This window comes from Pholcus phalangioides, unplaced genomic scaffold (genome assembly GCF_987345545.1).
Source record: "Pholcus phalangioides strain wild (caught in Gottingen) unplaced genomic scaffold, Ppha-v1.0 ptg000040l_1, whole genome shotgun sequence".
NCBI lineage: Eukaryota > Metazoa > Arthropoda > Arachnida > Araneae > Pholcidae > Pholcus > Pholcus phalangioides.
Window position 1 is genome coordinate 1,654,971 of NW_028301626.1, and position 25,836 is coordinate 1,680,806.

The 25,836-nt window shown below is 40.7% G+C and overlaps 1 protein-coding gene across 1 annotated transcript in view; it reads right to left on the reverse strand.

Annotated features, from left to right (window-relative positions):
• Nucleotides 1-6,837: 6,837 nt before the first annotated feature.
• LOC149065262 (cytosolic carboxypeptidase 6-like) overlaps nt 6,838-25,836 on the reverse strand; it is a 659,637-nt gene continuing 640,638 nt past the window's right edge. The window contains exons 7-11 of the mRNA XM_089254127.1: nt 22,573-22,732; nt 21,472-21,586; nt 21,252-21,363; nt 7,679-7,938; nt 6,838-6,991 (exon numbers count right to left, since the gene is read on the reverse strand). Coding sequence (XP_089110253.1) covers nt 6,838-6,991; nt 7,679-7,938; nt 21,252-21,363; nt 21,472-21,586; nt 22,573-22,732 — 801 coding nt within the window. The remainder of the gene's footprint in view (nt 6,992-7,678; nt 7,939-21,251; nt 21,364-21,471; nt 21,587-22,572; nt 22,733-25,836) is intronic.

Below are 25,836 nucleotides of genomic sequence, written 5' to 3' on the forward strand. Positions count from 1 at the left end.
GCCGTGAACTACTTTTCTTGCTGCTTTAGGACTGGTGCTAGGCAGTCCTTAGCAGCGGTCCTAAGTAACTACTAAAAAAAAGTCCTTAGCTTAGAGATAGTATCGAAAAGTCGAACTACTGGCCATCTAAGGACAAATCGGGGCTTAACTACTTTTTTTCGGCTAAGGACCGCAGAGATAGTTCACCCCCAGTTTCCTCACCTAATCAATAGTGTAGGTGCTGCCATCTAATTTCAGATTTAAAAAAAACATGTGGCGAAGATGAAGTCTAATGAAAAAAAAACTATATTCTTCATTCTACTCAGTTCCTTATTAACAAATCTCATAAACCGAGCTGGATCTTTGAAATTAAAAGTTGGTTATTTTTTCATAACACAAGGAGACGTCCAAAACAAAGAAACTTGGAAGAAGCAGACAACAGAGACTATGGGGCTAAATTTATATACTGTTGGTGCTGCCATCTAATCTATAAATTTTCAACAAATCAAACGAAAGAATATAATTATTTCTTTCCATAAAAAAAAAAACTGTGACAATATTTCCTGGAGAGAAATAGGGGAAAATTGGGATTCCAAATACGGGACATCGCCAATTATTGCAAAAAATGACACTAAATCCGGAGAAAGTTGTCAAATATTGTGGAAATTACGGAAAAATCACAATGGCGGGAGATGAAGCATTATTGCAAATTGCAGTGGATTAAAATGAATTCCACGAAAAACGGAACGTCCTCCAAGACAAATGTGGGAGATTATTATTCTCATTTATAGTTGTAATTATCACAATATAATTTATGAGTTGAAAAATAATTTCAATCTTTGACTTCAATAAAGAATAAAAATTCAAGTATACTTCGTGCCAAATACGGGAAAAACCGGTACACTTTGGCCAAAAATACCGGGACCGTCCTGGGAAATACGGGACGCATGGTCCATCTTGACAATATGGATGATCGAACATATAAGTGAAAATTTAGATTATGCAGTCTTCCGACACTGAGCTATAAGTAGGCTGACCATATTTCCTCGAGAGAAATACGGGACATCGCCAAAAATGACGCCAAATCCAATAAAAGTTGCCAAATATTGTTGAAATTACGGAAAAATCAAAATGGTGGGAAATGGACCATTACTGCAAATTGAAGTGAATTAAAATGAATTCCACGATGAAAAACGTTCACCAAGACGAATGTGGGAGATTAATATTCTCTTTTATAGTTGTAATAAAATAACTTATGAGTTGAAAAATAATGTGAATCTTTGACTTCAATAAAAAGTAAATATTTTATATAAACTTTACTTATAGCTCAGTGTCTTCCGATAGGGTTACCAGATTCAAAACTGAGCAAGGAGGACATCTGGCGCTCACCTTCGATAACACTATTTTTCCAAATTTTTGGAACATATGGCGCCACTGTACTGACAGTGAAATTATATAAAAACGTGATTAAGGCTGGGCTTGCCTAGGAATAGGCTTTTTGGGTCGGTAGAAACTTGTTACGCAATCACGCTACGCGTTTGCGTTTTCCTAGCGAGGCGCATCAGCTTAGGTAGTAGAATATAGCCCTAGCCAGGGCTGCAACTAGCGGGGGGGGGGGGGGTTGCTCATTTTGCACAGTGGTGAACGATATGTAGTACGGCTTTCTTCTGGGAAAAAAAAAAAAATTAGGTTTATCTCGAGGTACCCTTTACTGGAGCCCTGTCAGCCTCTTGTCAGGGTCGCCATTAAAGGCGGCATATGAGGCTTCGCACCCGGGCCGCAGGTAAGCTCGAGCCACCCCTGCCCATAGCGTGTCGAAATGCATAAGAAGTTTCAGTATTTCCTGGTATTTGCCTTTTTAAAAAAAAAAAATTCCTTCCTCAATAAATTTCATTTTATATTTTGGTGGACATGGGGGGTGACAAGTTAAAACTCCGCACCGGGTGCCACCAGACCTTGCTACCCCGGTGGGGGGGTCGCAAAGTTCATTCTCAAACATCTCCAACATTACAAGGGGGTGCAAAGATGCGCACTTGCCCCGGGTAAACAACCATCTAGTTGCGGCCCCGGAACAAGATTGTCAAAGAGCAAGCGCATTGAGATTCTAAAGGGGGAAGTAAACAAATAAAATTTCGATTTCTATGCGGGCAAATAACTGCAACATAAAATCGTTAGAAGTAAATAAATAACAATGGGAAGCAATACATATATATATAGTATTAATACAGTCGACACTCGATATAACGACCCACTTCGTCCCGTCGAAAACGGACGTGATATTTGTAGAGTCGTTATATCGAAAGTAATGAATAATTTACCCCTGCCCGTCGAATATGATTCACCATACGCGGGTTCCCCGGAGGGAGCATTTATTTTCTCAATGTGTAAAACAAATTAAATATGCATCCTACCGCCATTTAGTACTATCATTATCTCGCGATCATTAATTTGGTGGCTTTAGGGCTTACAATAATAGTTGTACATTAAAGAAAAAGATAAGCACATTATGTTATATACATATTATTGCATTATATTACGTACGTTATTATTACATAACATTACGCTATTATTGCATTATATTATGTATATAGTGTTCTATACACTTTTTGTCATTATTTGCTTTTTGTTTCTTATTAGCGCCCGAATGGTGATACTTGCATTCGTTCTTAAAATTGGAATGTTCTGTTTTCCTTCCAAGCTTCGCATTTATACAGTATATTAGGCCGAACACACAGACTGCAACGAAGAGGAAAGAGGGCGACTAGTAAGGAGAAAACGTATCAAGGTGAAAGTAGAGGTGCCCGCATAGGCGTAAACTTGTGTCCGGCCCATGGGCTCGAGCCCCCTCCCCTCTGATAATTCGGGTGGATTTGATTCTCACACTGGGCTCAGAAAAACTTTTTTGACAAAAAATTTCTCTAAATAGTAGAAATCATCTGCTCGAAATTTTATTTGTTTACTTCCCTTTAGAATCTCAATGCGCTTGCTCTTTGACAATCTTGTTCCGGGGCCGCAACTAGACGGTTGTTTACCCGGGGCAAGTGCGCATCTTGGCACCCCCTTGTAATGTTGAAGGAGATGTTTGAGAATAAACTTTGCGACGACCCCCTACCACTTGGGGTAGCAAGGTCTGGTGGCACCCGGTGCGGAGTTTTAACTTATCAACCCCCGTCCACCAAAATATAAAATGAAATTTATTTAGTTAATTGGTAATAACGGAGTTAACACTTCTAAAACTTGCAGCTAATTCAAATGAAAATAACTCGAGATAATTAAAATCAAAAATGAGATAATTGAAATTATTTGTCTCGTGTTGGCTTTCAATTATAATCAACTAACGGACGGGATTCCACTGAAATGGAGCCGAGAAAAATAGTCTCAGTGGAAGTTCCCTCGCTAAGCAAATGCAAAATCTTTCATTTTAAATGGTTGGACGAAACAAGCAGAAAACTGTAAATATGCCCTATAAAACGAAAAATATATGTCGCAAAAAATGTTTCATTCCTATCTCAAATAATATTAGTTTTAGAAAAATAATGTGATAATGAGAAGTGTTGATGCTGTAAATAGTTTTGATATTTAATAATCGTTTTACCAACTAATCTCATCGATCCAAAATTTCCCTTTTTTGAGCAAGTTTTTTTGCCCTACAAATTCAGAATTAATGTGCTACTACCTATAGGTAAAAATGTAGTGTATTTAGCCATACAAAAGCACAAAATTAAATAAGTAAATGATCCTTTTCATTTGATAAAAGCTCTCAAAATTTCCCACAAACGCTAAAAAAGCCCCCCCCCCCCGCCGTTTTCCACTTTTATCCAAATTTTTCTCACGAGTTACCCCAGCACCTCTAGAGATAGGTCTCCACAGTCTGCTTGTGACGTCAGTAAGTAGTCATTTTCCCTGAGAATATTCAGGGAAAAAAATTCCCTGCTCGTGCCAGTATCGTTGTGTGAGGAAAAGAAATGATCGGACTCAGAATTGGCGATTTCTATGCCTCACATCCAATCACTATGCGGTATTCTTGAGCCAACCAGGAAGATTCTACGCCAAAATAAGAAGAAACGAAATAGGTTGCTGTGTTTCAAAATGTGGCAAGCTTGCTAGGTAGTCTGAATGATGTTTATGGCAAACAGTGCAGAGGCCTTCTGTCTCTAGGAGGTGCTGGTTACCGATTCGGATGATTTTATCTATATCTACTTATCGAATCTATTTACAGCCACACACCAGTGTCGTTGAAGGGCAAGTATTGTTACGCTCTAACTATTCAATGTCAATTGCGGATTTGTTGAAAAACCTGTATTTCAGGATTTTATTACCGATCAACAACGACGTTCCATTTTTAGTGCATAAAAATCCTATCCGCGAACCCAGTCTGAATTGGAATAGGGAGGAGAAAAAAATTACTCTTTTTTTTTTTTTTTTAAATTAAAAATCATGAAATATGCAAAACATATGCCTTAAAAATTTTGAAAACATGCTCTATCACGTAAAAATTGCGAAATATGCAAAAAGTAAAAAAAAAAAATAGGCAAATCCGAGCCCTACTAATGACGATAATCGAAAAGATAATCTTGGAAAGAATTCAATAAAATGGGCAGTAGAGCGATTGCAAACTGTCGTAATTAACAGGGTTGCAAAGCGGACTCATTCTCGGTTATGCTTGATCAATGACGTCAGCTGGTGCAGACGCCAGCGCCTCACGAGATGACTCTTATTTACATAGCCCTTGCCGGCAACGGGGTTCGAATCTGGATCCTCATGATGAGAGTTCAGCACGATGCCCCTAATTTAACACATTTTTTTTCCATAATACTAGTAGACATGATGCCCAGTCAACACCACCTATATGGAAGCTTCCGCACGAAGCTTGTGACGTTAATGAAGGCCATCTCTCCTATTGCCATTGGATACACTTAAAAAAAAGGGTAAAAATATCGCATGCGTCGGCCTGCTGTATCCAATGGCAATAGGTGAAATGACGTCACGAGCTTTGTGCGGAGGCCTTGTAGGGCGTTTCAATAACACTGGAAGAAAAGATATCGTTAGGAACAAGAACTGAAGTTCCAGTCGCATGTCTATTTCTAATAGTATTTATTGCATCATCGAAAGAACTGATTGAGAAGTTTTCATGCGTAACATCCATATCAAGGAATGTTTTTCACGGACAACTTCTTCGAGAATCGAACCCTTTTCGAAATTGAAGTTTTGCCGCTGTGATTGGTTGAGGAAATAACTTTCGGAATCTTTTCAGTTACTTTGTTTGCGGTCACTTTCCCGTCAATGGGTGGTTTCGGGCCGCCGAGGCCATCATTCGCTGATCTAGACCTGCTGGTTCTTCGACTCTTCCTTCTCGGGAACGATTCCTCAATGGCCGGTGGCAAGTCTCTGATGTGTCCTTTGTAGCAGTAATAATCCAACACTGCGAAGCACATCAGACTCCCGATTTTATGATCTGGAATTGTTATAGGTTAAGGTTTTTTTTTTTTTAACCCCGATATCCACAGAAGACACGAACAGCAAGAAAAGTATTGTTGGTGGCCGGAGATCCCTGGCCAAAGTCCAATAACAAAGGAAATGATTCGGGGAGTCATCGCGAAGTTAGCATATTTTCCCGTGATAATTATGTCCACGTTAAGTATGGCAACCCATCAAATTACAGTCCCGATGCGGTAATCACTTTTTCCCAAAACTGGACAGAACCTTCTCGTCACGTGGAGCTAATGCACTACAGCTACTATATACAGCCATGCATGCCACGTTGGCGATGGAAAAAAAACTTGTTTCGGTGCCTATCGGACCGTCTTATATCAGCACATCGAACTTTGGCCAGGGATCTCCGGCAACTTCGTGAATTGCCGACGAAAGCTCGAATAATTTCTGAAAATCGGATTTTGGCCAAAACTCTCAGCCGCGAAGTGTTCGCAAAGTGACTGGTGAATATTTGTAAGTTCTACGCTCTACTGTGGGGTAACCATGAATTACCACAACGCTGGTTTAGTTCTGGAATGCAATTTGGACTGTGATGTTTTGTGAGAGTATTTTGCGTCTAGTCTCTCGAATTCCCTCTGCCTTTGTAATCCTGGGTATTCATCGGATAGACCGTGATTACTGTAATTATTTTGTTTCGGTCCCGCCCATTTAACAGAACTGTGATGTTTGTCGTGTTGGACTTTCCTGACAATTTCCACTCGATGTTAAACACTCGCTGTGTAATATGTATGTATGTTTGTTTTCTTTCAGGTGGCAGAAGAGCTGAAATGAGTCCATCTACAGAGGGATTGGTGTGGACAGAGTGCAATGATGACATGGACAGACACGAGCTGCTGGAAAGGGACGGACATTTGGTTCCGTTCTGTTGCTCCTTTGGGCGATGAGTGACAGACGGAGGTGTTCTTTCGTGGGCTGGTGGGGTCACCGGGATGTTTTTGCTGTGTCGGAGTTCTGGTGGTGCGATGATGGCGGGCGGCCCACCTGCGCTCTTTTTTGACCTGGGGGGGGGGGGTTTCCAGGAGCTCCCCGGAGTGTGGCTGCTGCTGATTGGAATGGAGTGGGGGTCCCGGCGGAGGCGGAACTGGTGGCTTACGAGTCGGGGGATGTTCGCCTGGCCCGGATGCCAGGAGAGTTCTTCCAGCATGGCCCAGCCCCCAAGGTAATCTGCTTATATCCCGCAGGGGGCCATATTTGGTGTTAGGGTCCCTGCGTGAATTGGACGCACTTCGGGCTTTGGCTGTAATATACAGACGTCAGAAAGATAGATGCCAGCACGATGCTCTATCCCTAAACGCAGGCGTTCTCTCTCTCTCTTATCAAGAATAAAATACATAATATAAAGCTCCAAGGTATTCTTCACGCTAATCATGATTCCGAGAAACATCTTTTCCAAAGGATACAGTCTTTCTCCATTAATGCCATTAAGCTAGGATCTTTTGCTTTTACTGGTTTGCATCTGTTGATTCCGACTTCGAGGGAATAGACGTCAACATCACCGCAAGTTAAAGATGCCATCGACCTAGGAGAAATGATTTAAACACTACAGTTATCAATTACAGTCAAGAAATTTTCAGAGCCAAGTAAAGTTGCCAATCACATTCAAAGGCAATAACTTTGAAGTCCTGAGAATAATCTTAATTTCCTTGATCTCAAAAACTCAAGCAAGCCTCGTGGAAAAAAACATGAAGTTTTAGTAAAAGGTTAGGATGACCAAAATTACGGGAATGTCCCGTAAAATACTGGTCACCTATACACACAAGTTTGATGCCCGAGGACTGAAAGGTTGTGCAGCCTTGGCCTACGTAGAAGAAATTACCTTTTGATCAGTAAATATTATCACTGAGTATACTGAGATAGCTAATTTGATTTCTTTGCTTGACCCTACTCCACTCTTACCGGAGTGGTACAGTGGTAAGTCTTCCACCATGAAGGCTACCTTCAGGGGTCCACGGGTTCGAATCCGGGGGAAGAACATCGGAAACAAGTTCTATACCTACCAAACCAGGGACGACCACCGATAGATGGTACGTTCATTTCCCAAGAAGCAAAAAAAAATCGGTTTGAAATTGCCGTGTGGGCGATATGACCAGAGTTGGTGTGTTGTCCAGATATAGATCACATTTCCTCTAATCTAAGGATAGCAGTACCAGAGGCCTTTTTTTCTGGCTACTCAGTGTATTGTACTCCACTGAAGTGTAGGATTCACCGGAGGGATAATAAGCAGGAAACCATATAACTATAATGAAAACTGTATAATACCGACCTTCTACAAGTTCCAGACGATTCCGGGCATCTGTCGAATTCGATATCCGTCGGACCATATTCTTCCAAGTAAGTTTTGACGGTGTTAGGAAACACGCCGTGGTGTTGGAGCCTGTAGACGTCACGGAATCTGATTCCTTTGATCGACAATCCAGTAACGTGTGGACTCGAATTGATCTCGAGGACTATGTCGATCCGTTCATCCTGATTGACATGGAATAACATTTGCATGAGCCATAAAAATTAATGTCGATAATGAAAAATTGCAATTAAAAAATGCAAGACTGAAAAGTGTCCACCAAGTCTCCCCCCCCCCCCTGAAAATACGTAAATTTTTGGTACAAAAAATAGATTCAATTTCCATCGATAGAGGACGCTGTTCGACAGCTAATAATAGAATTCTGGACACGAATCTATTTGAGGTCATTCAAGTATTACGTCAGCATCGGGGGGGGGGGGTGGTTCGGATTTGCTGACTTTTGATGACGAGGGGGGGTTTGAAGGGAGGGGGTCAGTGTTTTGCTGACAAGGGGGACACGGGGTCAAAAATGGCTGAAAATCTGCTTACGTAATACTTGAATGGCCTCTTTTCAATCACTTTTGGGTCCGAAACGTTTGTTAAGCTCCAGCCAGAAATTCATGGCTGAGGTAAAACGATTTTACCAATAGTTGCGAGTATTTCCACCAATTTCAACATCACAATTGAAACCCCACGTAAGCTCCAGAGACAGGAAAATTCAGAAATAAACTGTTAATCGCACGCCCTTTATTTCATGTGACTCTGATTTGCACATTTTTAGTGATCTGCCTTTGTGCAGCGCTCTCTACCGATAAAAATTCAGACCTTATTATATTATCCTTTCATGGAAAATAATATTTCCGCAAATCACATTCAAGTATACCAATTTCTTCAGTTTTTATGAACTTTTGAACAATTTACAAATTTAATGGACACGCTGTAGTTGGAAAATTTTCCGTGAAATAGCGTTTCAATGGCAGTGGGGGGAAGTTAATTTAGAGGCATTCTAGCGGACGGTGATTCCTCCCAAGAGCGGACAATATGGGGAAAAATTTGATTAATCATGGTATTGTCAGCCGATAACGCGACGATACAACTATGTAGTTATCAATTTGTTTTCACTTTCTGATAAAATTTCGAGACATTCTAGCTTCTGCCTAAAGGGGTAAGAATGATATTGCTGATAGGTGATGTAACCTGGGGGACTATTACGCTCACGTCGTTATACAACGAGGTCGTTAGTGACGTCACGCCCTTAACGCAAATTCTCAACGAGCCTCATAACGCAAATCTCAGCGACCAGCGTCAAAAACTTGATTTTTCTCAGCAACCCGCGGTATGTCGTTATCTATTTTACGAAAAACTCCCTGGTCCGAGAGTTGCGTTAGCTCCGAAAGGGATGGACCAATCGGATAATTTTCTCCGCTGCTGATAATCATCATCACTATCAACGAGTGCTGCAGCACGTGCGTTATTATTATTTTATTTATTTGTACGCGTTAGTGTGTGTTGGTTGTCCCTAATTTTCTAAGCTGCATTTTTTTTAATTCATCCGGATTATTTTTATTTTCATCAAATATTTGAGAAAAAGGTAGGCTATGCACGCACATGATACTGGCGCGCGGTGAAATTTTCTAAATTATTACGTTTAAAAAATGATTTTCTATTGAAGTTCAATGACGCTATGTGAATTTGCAAAACGACTATCAAAAATATCATCATCATATATTACCATGTTTTTAACACATTTAATCTACCGTCTTGATATTAAGTCAAAATCAAGAACAAGTAACCTTTTATTTACATCATCAATTAGACAATTGGTTTCCTTGTGTCATACATGAAAATGAAGTGCCACCAAATTTACACTGTTGTTGACATCTTGTTTTTTTATACACCGATCAGAAAATGCACTCAAGGATTAGAAAAAATTTATTTGTTGATTAATAAAATTTACTTTGATTTTTTTATAGTGTACTTAGTGCGCAGAGTATAGTGTGTGTAATGGTGTTTACTGCATTACACGTCTGTGTACTGCACAGAAAGTAGCAATACTTAATTGATATTACAAATACAACGCCACAACAGGCAAAATGCCCAACGAGGTGGCTGATAAAATATCAATTACAAAATATCAATGTTATTAAACGAATTAAGAAGGGGAAAATCTGGAGACGTTTAAATATATATTGACGTCGATTTTGAACGAGGTGTAAAAAAAAATATTGAGCGAATTTTAAAATGTCTTGAAAACATCGCGATAGAGAGGTTTACCAGTTAAATAATATTCTTATATTGAGATGAGTTTAAGATTAGAATAAAGGCATTTCCATGCAAGATTTTAAAAAAAAAAAAACCGTTTTGTAGAGTGATTTATCTTTTTACCGAGTATAATTTATACCGATTTACCACTATGAATAATTTTTTCCAATCAGTATGTGTACAGATAACATTCTAAACGATAATGCTGCCTCTAAATCATGTTACTAAATTAAGTAACGTAATTCAGAGAATTATTATTCATTATAATGAACAATTTGATAAATTAATAATGAATGAATAATTTCCAATTCTAACTAATTCGTCTCCGTTGCTCTCACCTTCATCGAAAAATGTACGCGCGAGCGGCCATGTTTATTTCCGTAACGCGAACATAACGAGTGGTCTCCGGTTCTCGTTAGTTAACGTTTTACGTAGCGATGTCGATAACGAATATCGCTAGTAACGATGTGAGAAAAATCAACCTTTAGCGATGGTGACGTAAATCTATCCCACAATGCACCGCAAACCCCAAACACGTTTGAAACGCGGGCATAACGACATGAGCGTAATAGACCCCCTGGGGGTCTATTACGCTCATGCTACGGGCGTTGCTACGGGCGCTCTATTGCTACGGGCGTTGTATTTGTAATATCAATTAAGTATTGCTACTTTCTGTGCAGTACACAGACGTGTAATGCAGTAAACACCATTACACACACTATACTCTGCGCACTAAGTACACTATAAAAAAATCAAAGTAAATTTTATTAATCAACAAATAAATTTTTTCTAATCCTTGAGTGCATTTTCTGATCGGTGTATAAAAAAAAAAGATGTCAACAACAGTGTAAATTTGGTGGCACTTCATTTTCATGTATGACACAAGGAAACCAATTGTCTAATTGATGATGTAAATAAAAGGTTACTTGTTCTTGATTTTGACTTAATATCAAGACGGTAGATTAAATGTGTTAAAAACATGGTAATATATGATGATGATATTTTTGATAGTCGTTTTGCAAATTCACATAGCGTCATTGAACTTCAATAGAAAATCATTTTTTAAACGTAATAATTTAGAAAATTTCCCCGCGCGCCAGTATCATGTGCGTGCATAGCCTACCTTTTTCTCAAATATTTGATGAAAATAAAAATAATCCGGATGAATTAAAAAAAATGCAGCTTAGAAAATTAGGGACAACCAACACACACTAACGCGTACAAATAAATAAAATAATAATAACGCACGTGCTGCAGCACTCGTTGATAGTGATGATGATTATCAGCAGCGGAGAAAATTATCCGATTGGTCCATCCCTTTCGGAGCTAACGCAACTCTCGGACCAGGGAGTTTTTCGTAAAATAGATAACGACATACCGCGGGTTGCTGAGAAAAATCAAGTTTTTGACGCTGGTCGCTGAGATTTGCGTTATGAGGCTCGTTGAGAATTTGCGTTAAGGGCGTGACGTCACTAACGACCTCGTTGTATAACGACGTGAGCGTAATAGACCCCCTGGACTGTTCTCGGTTGGCATGCAGGGGTGGGAACACTGCGCCAAAATTAACATCTTGCGCCATCCTGCTTCAATAGTGTATTTTCGTATTTTTCTGCGCCAAATAGCAAATTTCATTATTTGTATGCCCGGAATTTCGGAAAGGACGCCAAAAAAAAAAAAGTTTTGTTCATGCTTGCCGCGAAACGATTCTTTCCGAAAAGAGCGTGTTTTATTCCACTGTACTATCGACTATAACTATCGGCTCCTCATCGCTCATTGGGCTTTCCATCGCGAAACCCCGATAACATCCGTGATCGTGCAACTGGAGATGGTTTGCAATCGTCTTTCTGCTTTAAAGCGCAAATGTGAGTCAGTTTCCGTTTTCAAAAAAAAAAGTTGCCTCTGGAAGTAGCAAAAATTACTGCAGTCGATCGTCATTGTGTCAAATCCCGATGTTTCGTGAAAAAAAAATTTCATTCCTGGAGTAAAAAGAGCAAGTTCGCCGAATTACGAATGCTAATTTGGAAACTTTGCCGAATAACGAGGGGTAAATCACCAAATACCGAGTGTCAAATCGCCAATCTTGCCAAATAACGAGTTCTGAATCCCAAACCCCGTGTTGATTCTTCCGAAATTCTCTCCCATTTTGCAACAATTTCTTTCCGAATATAAGGGAATTGAAAACTTATAGAAAATTTTTAGCCCATTTGAACTGCTGCTGTTCCATACAGCAAATAGCGCCCACAGTAAGCAAAAATCCTCTTAAATAGACTGGCGTGAAAAATTTTATGACAGCCGCTTTCAAACAAGGTGTCGAAAGCCTGAAACACCAAAAACAAGCTGATGAAAAGATGGTTGATAACAAAAGACAGTGCTCCAAAATGGACTTTGTCACTTCCCACACCTGGGTATGGTAATACCGTAGAAGAAGAAGGGTGGCCATATCGTTTTTTAACGATTTCCGGAGACACAACTCAGAGCGGGAAAACCTGTTCTTTGCTCAAAGATTGACGACCGAGTACACTCTCTTCTGTAGGCGCCTCATCCACACGCAAATTTATGATATTTTCGGTTGTGGGAGCTACCTCAAACAAGTGAAGAATCGCAACATCAGCTGCGCTGAAGCATCTTAAGGCGCGTATACACTAGCGAGCCAATTTTGCAACGCACGACCCCCTGCAGCGGTTCTAATCCGCTCGTGGGTACACAAACTTCTTTTGTGTTCTTTGTCTTTCCTTTGTGTTCGTTGAAAAAACCGATTCCAGGTGGGTCCAGTGAAAACAGGTAAAGAATCGTTCACAACACCGTACAAATTACTGAACAACCATTTGCGAATGCTTTCATTGCATGATTCGCGCGCTAGTGTATACGCGCCTTTACGTGCAAAACACCACGGGTGAAACCTAAAACTATTTTATAATGACCCTATAGTTCAAAAAACATGGGGAAAAATGAATTAATGTGAAAATTCTAATGAGAACAGAAAATGTTCTTCTGATGGATTAAAGAATTGGTTACATGCTTTCGTCAATATAAGTCCTAATTCGGTCTCTATCTCATCAACCGTTCGTCAGGTTTCGATTTAAAATTGTATTTGTATAATGCTAATTGTAATGCCCAGAATGTGTTCGGTAATCACTTTCTACCAGTTTCGGGAGTGAATATACAGAACGAGCAGTACAGTAAAAGAAATATAAATTTTCACACGGTTACCCGTCCCCGTATTCTGACATCCAATTAAAAAGTTTCTTCCCTTGCTCTCCCGAGGATAACCATGAAATTCCACGCTCCCAAATGCAATTTTCCTGGGATATTTGTTTTCGAAAACCAGGGAAAAGTTGGGAAGGAAGAGCATAAACGAGAGGGAAAAGGTGTTGTCCGTTAGTGTATGGTGCTCTCTTCCCAATTTACTCGAATTTTTGAATGCAAATATGTCAGTGAATATTGCACTTATAAACGCGGAATATTTTTTGTTGGCCTCTCTTTCTAATTGGGTGTTATAGGACAGAGAGACCATGTAAAATTTTATGATTTCTTTTTATTTTTGACACACTATATTTTCAGTCAAAACTGCTACAGCGCAATTTCTGAATACATTTTGAGCATTTTTTTAGATCAGAACCATACCTCTACGACAAACAGATGAAAGGCCGAATTTGGACTTACAGGACACCCTGTATATAGAAGGCGGTTGACGAAATCAAATAACAGAATTCCGTGGAAAACTGTATTTATTTATAGGAAAAAATGCTTACACAAACACATGACACAGAAATAATTGAGTAGGTGAGTTGAAGGTTGTTATACACACTCATGTCCATAAATTAAGGATAATGCCAGCTCCGGCAAATAAAGGTTCAGAAACAAAACAAACGTTGCTTATTCATAAAGCCCATTTATTAAACAAAAGATGAAGAACAAAAACGATGGTGTATGTATGATACCATTCATAAAAACTACGATTTTTGCTCCCTGGAGCAAATTGTAAAAAATATCTCCTTTACAAAAACTTACTATTACATGGTTGGTATGATGGTTAATACATTGTAAGTCTCCCATGCGATAAAATACAGTCCGTACAACGCCTAGGCATGTTGAGTATCAAATTATCGATCTGATCTTGGGGAAGATCACTCCACTCAGCAAGCAATGCTCTCCGAAGTTCCGGTACACATGTAGGAGGTGGTTGACGGGCTGCAACTAGTCGGCCAATCATGTCCCACACATGCTCTATCGGATTCAAGTCAGGTGAGAATGCTGGTCATTCCATACGGGTGATATCCTCAGATTCAAGGCATTCGTTTACGATGTTTGCTCGGTGAGGACGGGCGTTGTCATCCATAAACACAAATTCTGCGCCCATGGCACCCCTAAACAAACGTACATGTTGTTCCATGCTTTCATGGTTCCGGTTTGAACATGCAGATCTGTTCTGGAACCCAGTATAATTCCACCCCAAACGAGCAATGCTGCACCACCGTAACGGTGTCGTTCAATGATGTTGTCTTGGTGGTAACGGGTACCTGGCGTTCTCCATATGAAAGTCCGACGTGAATCAAGCTGCAAGCTAAACGTGGACTCGTCGGAAAACATCACACAAGCCCACTGTGACGATGTCCACATTGCATGTTCTCTACTCCAGGCTAATCGCTGCCGACAGTGAGTTGCCGTGAGCGGAACACATCTGACAGGCCTGCGAGCATATAGACCAATATCTCCCAAACGTCTGTACACGGTTTGCCTTGAAACTGTGGTACCCGTGGCTGCAGATAGCTGACGAGACAGGTCGGATGCTGTGCTCCGTCTGCTTCTTTTGGCAGTTACTGCCAAATACCGGTCTTCATTCGGCGTTGCAACTCGGGGGCGACCTGTAATGTAATGTCTACTGACATTTCCGTTATCTTGGAATCGTTGCCAAAGCCTAGAGATGACACTTTGGGCAATTCCAAGTTCCTCGGACACTTCCATCTGAGTACGCCCACATTCCAGGCGGCCGATAATTCTACCACGTAAAAAACCATCCACATGCGTCCTCTGTGTCATAACTATTCGCTTATGGCACTGAGCGCCTTACAGAACTCTTGTGAACAATTTCACTTCTTTGCCACCATTCCTTATATACCCCCCCCCCCTTACACTCTCGTCATTGTGACGTGCTATCGGCATCATCTGGTGGCTTCCTGAAATTTGCATATCATTCTTGCAGATGTGTGTGATAATTCTACAGGTGAAATTTTTACTTTAGATTTCGATTTCCGTGTGATTCTGAATTATCCTTAATTTATGGAGATGAGTGTATTTATAGTGCTATTGAAAGACCCCCCCCCCATCTCTTCCACACACGTCTTTAAATTATATGAATGTGAACACACACGCTGAAGGTTAGTTTCGTTTTTAAGGGTGTCCTCTATCGACAGAAATACCAACTTCTTTCCAATCGCTAAAAATATACTTTTCCGTCAAAATGATGTTATTGCAACCTGTATCCAAACTTCACCAACTTTTTTATTTTTATTGATTTTAACATTTTTTTCCGACTCATAAGTCATGATTGCGCACTTGTAAATGTTATGTTTCATAAAACATGAATTTGTTTAGCAGGTCTTCAAATACAGTTATTAGGACTGCGTCAATAGTCCGGGGTCGTGCATAACCACGTTGACTATGTTTTTTTCTTCAAAATAAAGGAACTGGATTTTATCTCCTTTTTATGATAAGTGGAGTTTGAAAATTCATCGTGTGCATTTTGAGTTTGTTGTGTTCCGTACTGTAGTCGAATACCGTTACGACTAATTCACCGTGATTGGAAATTTTATATTCCAAGATTATCGGCGATCAATTGACGGGATTCGACTGTATATCTTGGATAAATGTCATCTGAGGTAAAGGTCAACATCCGATAAGTCGTAACTTTGCTTACATTAGATAGGTATGGCACCAAAAATAAACTGCTTTTTTTAGGAATGTTTCCTCGGAACTTGAGATTATTCGAAATCGACTCATTCAACGAGCAAAATTTCAGTCTGATTCCCTGTAAAGCGATGATGATTTGGAGGAAAAGTCGTTCCATGTTACAGATGCCAGAGATAATTTCACGGCCAGAAACAGTGCTAGAATGATCCCCGTTGTATAAAATTCAGTAAAGGCCATTGGATCTATTGGTGCAAAAGAAAAAAAAACCCAAAGCAGATGGTCTTGGCACATGCGTGAATTGCCTGGGGGAATCATATCGCATCATGGACTGGACGTACAAAAAATCCTAATGACGTTCACAAATACAAGGATAAGATGAGAAGAAAATAAATGAATGCAACTTTAATCAGAAGCTCCACAGTGCAACTGGAGTATGAGGCTGACGAGCTGCCTCAGACAATTCTCGGGGCCGCTTCGGAGAGTTTCCGTACCAGACATGGATGGACTCCCCAGCGCGACCCAACCCGCAAGGGTAAAAGGCTTACATCCCTGGAGGGACAGAGCCTGGGCCGTGACTGGTTTGTCAGACATGGATGGAGAGTCCTCCAAAAGATAGGAATGTTTCTCCAAATAGAAGAATAGCACCTCTTACGCTCAAGAAAAATCTAGTGGTTTCGATAGAAAAGCTCAGAAAAGAGGCCACGGATGTCTTAGCGGAGAACGCACGAAAGGCAAGTATACTGGTAACAACACAAGGACCGAACAAGGGAATAATGAGAGTGCAAACGCAAGAACCCAAAAAAAGAATGAGGGTACCAATACAAGAACCCAGTAAGAATACCGCAGGGGTACGACACAAGGAACCAACAAGGAATCTACTGTATATTCAAGAGAAAGGTCTAATAAAAATGTTCTAGAAGGACACAACAAAAAACGATGGATGTCCGGAATCAGATATGGAAACATAAATTATGTTGTAATCTTCCACGAGTGGCATGGGCGGAGACCCCGTGCACATTTTCAGATCACTGAAGTAGGCCTCAACGATCACTTTCACATTCAAAGATGACTTAAGTAACCCGCGACACAGTTCCAGAACACTTGAACTATCCGCGGCACATTTAGAGATTCCTTAAGTGACATGTGGCACAGTTTTAGAGCAATTAAGCGTCCCCCAGTGCGGTTCTACATCACTCAAGTTACCCGCGGAATATTCCCAGATTACTTAAGTGATCCGTGACGTAATTACGGATCACTTGAGCGATACGTGGCCCAGTTCCAGAGCACTTTAGCGGCCCGGACACATTTTTAGAGCACTTGAAGGATCCGTGGAACATTTAGAGATCATTAAAGTGCATGGGCGGAGATATGGGGGGGGGGGTCATGTCCCCCCCCCCCCAGCATCAACGGTGGTGTCGACTGATCTAATGTATATACGAATTTCAGTTTCAAGAGAGGAATTCCTGTCCGCTGTGGTGGTCGAGTGGTTATAGTGACGGACTCGCGATGCGAGGATCCGGGTTCGAACCCCACAGTGGTGGTCGGCTGAAGTTGGTTTTCTGTGGTTCCCAACTTCAAGGCGCAAATGCGAGCCGATCTCCCCGTTAAAAAGTCTCGCCACAGAGAGCAACAGTCCTACAACATTCAATCATAACACTTCACTCATAGTTAGAAAAACTAGTGGCAGATGGCAGCACTACACATAACAAGCATTACAAAGAAACAACAAAAACTTCACGTCAGGTTTCACTACACGTACACTTCCCGCATGTACCGATTCGTTGGGGGGTTCCGGGGGGAGGTGTGGGCGGGGCACATGTGTGGTGTAGTAGTAGTAGTAGGTAGGGCCTCCAAAAAATGGCTCGGGGATCCATGATGTTCTTAAGTCAGCCACCTCGTTGGGCAATTTGCCTGTTGTGGCGTTGTATTTGTATAAGCTTCAGACCTCCCCCCCCCCCAGCAATACTGACCGTGCCCCACCAGACTTCCAAGTCTATCTCCGCCTATTGTGAGTGGTTGGAAGGAAATCGTTTCCAGCGTCATTACGTAAGATTTTCCTTTCGACGATATTTTTGATATAGTCGAGGAATATCTTTCCGTCATCCTCAGTACCAAGCCAGAGAACAGCAGAGCGCCACTAGAGGAAACTTTTTTAAAGATCTTAAAAGTGCTCACATAATGCCAAAAGAGGTTAAACCAACAATGGAAGGCAGACAGACTGGAGAGGGATTTATCAGAGTTCTGTCAGTTAGTTGACAACAGAGAAATTGACGTCGCATGCGTCTCCGAAATTTTTTTGAAACCTGGAAGAAAGTCTGAAATTGCGAACTTATCACATATTAGAAATGATAGAATCACTTGTATCAAAGGTGGTGTGGCTATAAACATGGGAGTACGCAAAGGGATGGGGGGAGGGTTGGTTCGGTTTCTAACTCCCCCCAGTCGAGGTTATAGTGTTACTCTGCAGGAGTGTTATTCACTCGGAGATACTCGGAGTACAATAGATAAAAAATGACTTGAAGCCTTATCGGGAACTTCTTAAACGAGAGGTTCTATGAATGGGTCATGAAAGCTAAGGGGTCAAGAAAGCTAAGTATTACGTCAGCATCGATTGTGGGGTGGGGGAGGTTTCCGATTTACTGAATTTTGATGGCAAGGGAGGGGGGGGGGGTATGGTTTGGATGATGCTTACATGATCAACTACCCTTTGCATCGAGTTATTGGGCACATTAACTAACATTCTCCCTATTGATAAGTCCCCTACAGAGACACTTTAGCATAGGCGGAGATAGACTTGGAAGTCTGGTGCGGCACGGTCATTATTGCTGGGGGGGGGGGGGGTCTGAAGCTTACAGGAATTCCTCTCTTGAAACTGAAATTCTTATATACATTAGATCAGTCGACACCACCGTTGACGCTGGGGGGGAGGGGAGACATGGTCTCCCGTATCTCCACCCATGCACTTTAGTGATCTCTAAACGGATCCACGGATCCTTCAAGTGCTCTAAAAATGTGTCCGGGCCGCTAAAGTGCTCTGGAACTGGGCCACATATCACTCAAGTGATCCGTAATTACGTCAAGGATCACTTAAGTAATCTGGGAATATTCCGCGGGTAACTTGAGTGATGTAGAACCGCACTGGGGGACGCTTAATTGCTCTAAAACTGTGCCACATGTCATTTAAGGGATCTCTAAATGTGCCACGGATAGTTCAAGTGTTCTGGAACTGTGTCGCGGGTTACTTAAGTGATCTTTGAATGTGAAAGTGATCGTTGAGGCCTACTTCAGTGATCTGAAAATGTGCACGGGGTCACTTGAATGCTCTGGAATTGTGCCACGGATCATTTAAGCGATTTGGAAGTGTGCCGCTTAGTTCATTTTTACAAAATTAGGTTTGAGATGGGGGGGGGGGGGGCAAGCCACATCAGATAACCTTCAGAGCCATATTTAGTCTGCGGGTTTACCATATATGGCTGAAAGAGCGGGTCGCAATGAATTTCTTAAAGAGGAATTATGAGTTTTTACCCTTCAAATAGCATTGAAATAACAGAAATTGATTATAATAACGTATAAAAAGGTATTTTCTTTCTATTTATAGGTATTTTGTTTTTTGTTTGAGGGGAAGGTTTCTGATCCCACCGATATGCGTTAGGGGGGTGGGGGGCAGTGCTGACGAAATTTTGCTGATGGGGGAGGGGTCAGGTTTTTGCTTACTTTTGCTGACAAGGGGAGGGGGGGGGGTCAAAAATGGCTAAAAATTTGCTGCACGAAATCTACAAAAAAAAAAAAAAAAAAAAAAGGAGCAGGAAAGCCTCTACGGTTTAAGCGATCCACAGCAGATCCAAGGTGCTGACATTTGAGGATGAGCAGAAATTAAATCAATTCGCAGAGGATCTAGAAAAGCATTTCTCTCCAAATGACACCTCAACTTCAGAACATCGACAACGAATAAATCAGGCCCGTAAAACACCTGGCGTGGATGGCCTCACATCTAAAGCGAGAAAAATGCTTACTCCGAACACCATAATATCTCTTGCAAAAATTTTCAATCTCATGTTAATTCTGGCTTATTTTCCCACACATTGGAAAAATGATTCAACAAAATTAATTCCAAAACCCCTGGTCAACCTCCAGCATTCACATCATCGTATAGGAGGCCTATCACTCTTCTGTCTCATTTGTGCAACTTGTTCGAGAGAGTGTTTGCTGCAAGACTGATCTAATTTAATAACGAATTCCCAACTCAGTTTGAGAAACAAAGTTTTGATTTACGAACAAATTATTCGCCCAGTGTTAACACATAGTGCCCCAGCTTGGGCTTTCGCATTGGGCTTTAGGCAAGAGCAACATGTAGAAACTACAACGATTCCAGAATAGCGTCCTCGGGCATTTCACTTGTTTTGGAGCACCAAAATTTTTCCGCCTCACCGATCTGCACAAAGATTTGAAGATGTCGCCTATGTATTCCCACATCGAGGAACTACCTCGAAACTACTTCGAAAAACAAGAAAGGCCGCGTCACCATCATCTGAGAGAGATCTTCAATTATGATGCTCGCGAGTCTCAGAAACATCTAAGGCTTGAAAACATATACCATACAAAAAATATGTATCCGGATTTTGAAAAATGTGTATGCGCTTGTGGCACTAGCGCGCTCGCGCACACACACGCACTGTGGAAGTTCCATTTGAAAATGTGAAAAAAATTATTTATGTGAACTTGAAGAGGAGAAAGCAAAAAATATGAGCATTGAAAGATTTAAAAAGAAATTAATCGTAGAATTTAAAAATGAGAAATTCAAATTCATTTTTGAATTCTTCGATTCATTTCTTTTTACATTTTCTATGTTTATATTTTTTGCTTTCTCCTCTTCAAGTTCACATAAATAATTTTTTTCACATTTTCAAATGGAAGTTTGACAATGTTTTTCCCTACACTTCATATTACAGCTGGCTATGGCGCTGGTATTGGTGAGTTTCGACAGAAATTAAATTTTCATAAAGTACATTTAATGGTATATCATACAGTACATATTGGTATTCCATGGTCTAGTGGTGGTTTTGTTGGCATATTTTTCTCCTGCTGCGGCGACCATCCTTATTACGTAGTCTTCATCATCTTTTTTCCTACCATCACCAGTCCTAAGGAGGAAAGTAGTGCACGGAAAAGAATGCCGGTGAAATAACCGGACAATGATATAAATTCCCGACACGTTGTAATAATTACGTATATGGAGCCAGCCCAGGAAAAAACCCTACAATTTCTCTTCAATAATAACATAGTATTGTTTTCCTGACGCGCGTCGAAGACTGGAAACATAACTTACATTATCAGAAACAATGTTTCTCACGAGATTTTTCACAGATGTTAGACAGGGAAACTCATCGTGATTCGACAAGTGCCAACTGGAGTTGAGGTCTTTGCCAAGTGCTGTTGTCCTGATTGAGTACAGAAAGATGCGTTACATACTATAATAAACGCTTTTCTGAAGGAAAAGCCACACAAAATTACTGAGTCACCTGAAACAAGTGATAATGATTTTTCACCTGTAATTCCCAAAGAAGACGCCATCAGGATTCAGCATTGGCAGAAACAGACACGTGACGTTTTCTCGTAAGGTCTGAGCTACCACATGACCGCTTGCCATGAAATCCATCATACCTAAAAACGATCAAAAGAGATAGAAGACATAAAAGCTTCCACCACTTCAATGGCTTCACCACAGCTGTAAAACGGTGTTGCAAAGTAAATGGACTTTTCTTTCCAACTTCAAACTCACGTGCAGTGATGACCAGAACAAAGGTAATTGGGGTCGAGTGATCCAACGAAGTTTTCAAAACAAAAGGGGAGGAGATTGGAAAGAAAATAAATTGAATGTGTGATAAGTCGTGCATCACATATCACTACAGTGCCACCGAGAGGCTTGCGGGGCATCCAAACTCATTAGGAAACAGCAGCAAGGTAGATAAAACGTATTTAACAAAGGGTGCTGTGGTTTGCTCGAGCACATGAAGGTTCGTATGTGGCTAATTTGATCAGTGACTGAGATAAGAAAGTGCTCTGTTATATATCCATTATCCTCGGGAATGAAGTCTCTGATGCTTCTATCATTGGAAGTGCTCAAAATGCCCATTCTAAGCTTCAAAAGAAGAGTCAGAAACCTAGTTTGTACCCTTGGAATAGGTAATGGAAGCGTTCAAAATGCGTATTCTTAGCTTCGAAATAAGATTCAGAGACCACATTGTGAAACCACTTCAGAGCAGTTCCTGACTTTCTCCTTGCAGTAGTTGTCCTTCAGATTGAGTGCCTTCCCAGCTGTCTTATTTCTGTTCCGATTGCACCGTGATTGCACTATTTAGACTACGTGCTCACAATAATCTTTATTGTTTTCGTCATTGCGCGTGCGCATGTAGCGGAAAGGTTGTCTTTGTTTTGCGACATGGTAGATATATGTATCTCTCATTTATATCTTACCATTGTGGAAATACAAATACACATTTGTATCTTACTTTTGTACTATATTGCATGGCATTTCTGCAGCTATGTTGCCACTATGAGAGAAATTACTCTGGAAAAATTGATTTTGTACGAAACGAAAATTTGATTATGAATTTAGAATAATCGTGACTGTTTTTCTAGAATCTCACCTTGGCAGACAAAAGATGATGACGTGTCACCGGGACGAGATCTCGCTATAACGAATAGGGTCCTTTTCTTCTCTGGATATCGGTTACTGCGACTCGTACGAGGAATCTGGTCTGCATGCTCCGGTTCTTTCATGGTCACCATGCTGATTTTACGTCCTAGCTAAAAATGAAAAAAAAGGAAGAAAAATATGACCAATCGTAATTGTCGATTAAACTTTCAGTCGAAATCTTACAAGGAGATTCTGTCTACATCTTTCCGGTCCAGAAGTCTCTGCTGCCCATCTACGTTACAGAATTCTCTTCATTAAGATAATTTAGCAGGTCCACCCATGATAAAAGTTATGAAAACGACAAAATTTCATAGACCTGCCATTTTTCACTTCCAATGCCAAACAAGATGTAGCAGCAAGTTATATCAATCGACACTCACATTTCAGTTGTTCACAAACACGTCAGAGTAAACCAGTGTCCCAAACTTTTTGTTCCATCGCCCCCTTTCTCACAATTTGTTTTCTCTTATCGCCCCCCCCCCAACTCAAGCGAACCCATAGGATCCTATGTTATACCCGTAGCTTCTATCGACCCCAGGATCATTCCACCGCCCACCAGGGGGCGACATTGCCCACTTTCGGAAACACTGGGTTAAACACATATATTCAACACTTAAGGCTGGAGACAATTCATCAAATAACTGTTTACGAGTTACATATGCGGTTTAGCAAAAATAGTCAAACCTCTCAGTCGAAATGAACCTTCGATTCTGGCGTATGGACAGCTACAAGAGAATCGTCAGGGTCTGCAAGTTTGATCCCAGTGACTGTCGGGAAGAATATATCATGCAGGGCTCCCACTCGTCCTACTTTTCCTACTTTTTGGCAAAATGTCCCACTTTTGTCCTACTTTCTCGGTTTTGTCCTACTTTCTAGTTTTTTGTCCCACTTTTCCTACTTTTTACCAAATCCTATCGACAAAATTTGTGTAATTGATTTTAATTGAGCAGAAAATCATTGATATGTTGCCAAATATTACAAATGTTGGAGAATGTAATTAATGATTCTGCCAAAGCAGAAATTGTATCGTTTTGAAAGTTATTTGGGGGGGGGGGGGTATATGTGGACCATTTGGTTATTTTTCAACCATTGACGAGCGGCTTAGGTTTTCTGAACATTGTTCAGCAGCGGTCAAAAAAGCGAAGAGAATGCTCGGTTTCATTCTCACAAAGGTCTCGTCGCTTTCTCCTAAAGTTATTCTTCCGCATTTCCGAGGCTTAGTTCGTCTTGGACTGGAGTATGCTGTAAGGTTTTGAAGACTATACCTACAGACATAGGCTTGGTTGAGCGGGTGCAGAGAAGAGCAACACGTGCTCTTGTTGGCGCAGAATTCTTAGGCTATGAAGAGACACTCGATTTCTTAGAAATATTTACATTGGAAGAGCGCAAATTTCAGGGGGATATGATCGAAGTGTTCAAAATTTCCAACGGCATGTATAGGATGGACACGAGTTATTACCGCCCCGTCAATCTACTGGGAATGCGCTGGTACCTTCTTTTAATGCCCAGATAGAAAACCTGGGACCTATCAAGTTATAATCCGTTTAGTGTTTTTCTGTACTTTCTGTTCACACACATGTTGTGTTAATTTTTTTAATCTTTTTATTTATTTATTTATATGCTTGCATGATTCATACCGAATTGTAATTTGTGATTGCCGGTAAGTGCCATTTTGCGCTCCTTGGCAATTTTTTACCCTCCCCTATCTCTGTATTCCACATTTCTCACTAATAAAGTATTGAACTGTATTGTAATAATGGTGTCAATAAAGGGAATAGCTAATTTCCGGGGGTGGCGAATTCTAACACAATTGACACGTTAAGAAAGAAGTACGATAGACACACATTGGGACTTCGGTTAACGAGCAATTCGCATAACGAACCAAAATTTTGAATAAATTTTGACTCGGTTAACGAGTTCGCATTACGGAGAAAAATTTTGCGCTTTATTTAGTTACATTCACGTTATCACAACTGAGCTGATGGTTTTTTGGTGTCGCCCACAAACACACATGTTATGGGATTTTGGGTAATATTCTTCCCTACGGTATCCACTAAGCTTTCCTCAGTCGGAAATTTAACACGCGTGCGAGTGTGAATATTTACCATACAAAAAAACTAGATGTAGCATAGCAGCAATGCGTATGCTTGTTTACTTCCTAAATTTATATAAAAGTAAAAAGGACATAAAATCATTATAAAAAGGACCGTTTTCAGATCAAATTGCCGAAGTTCAATTACTTTAGTGCAAAAATGTCAGATTTGTTTGGGGGGGGGGAATACAGTCAAACCCCATTATAATGAACTCCAAGAGACCGGAGAAATCACTTCGTAATAACGAAATTTCGTTGCAAAGGAATTCCACATTTTTACATTGTTCCTATGTAAACTTATCCAGTTTTCGTTAAAACGATATTTTTTTTCAAACATATTTATACTTCAGACAATTTTTTAATAACTATATTCTGATGGGAAAACGTGTGGGGGGGGGCGAAGGGGGGAGAGTAGAAAATTATTCATGTTCGCAAGAGGGGGCCACAGGAATGAGAAATGGGTGAAAGGGGGCCATGGAAAAAAAAAGGTTGAGAACCACTGATTTTTAGAGCAGCGCTTCTCAACCTTTTTCAGCCCATGGCCCCCTTTGGACCATATTTTCTTCTCGTGGCTCACAAATCTTATCGAGGGCCCCCTACGTTTTTGTAGATTCTGTTGCGTTAGTTATATAATGTATGTTTAATTATGTTTGAATTGTGAAGGAAGTGTCGCATCATTCCTTCTACAACAGTTGGCGACCCGGACGTGATCTAATTGTTGTAGAAGGAATGAGGCACACAACACTATCTTCTTTCACCATTCAAACATAATTAAGCATTTATTATATATCTAACGCAACAGAATCGGTGTAATAACAGAAGATATTACATCGATATGAGCGGACTGCGTGTCTGTCTGGTTTGAGCGGCAAACGCAAGTTCAGTACTCTCCATCGCGCAGGCGCGCTCTTTCACCTATTACGCGGACAGCGCCATCCCGTGGTAGACGCTGGCGCCACATCGAACCGTTGTAGCTTGTAGGTCTGTTGCTCTCTGTGGCGAGACTTTTAGGAGTTTGAGAACAATGCAAAAAATATGGAAGTAATTATTTCACTAACTGTTTTTTAAATATTCAGTTTTAATGTTTGGGTGCTTTTTTTTCAGACACCTATTGTCCAAATC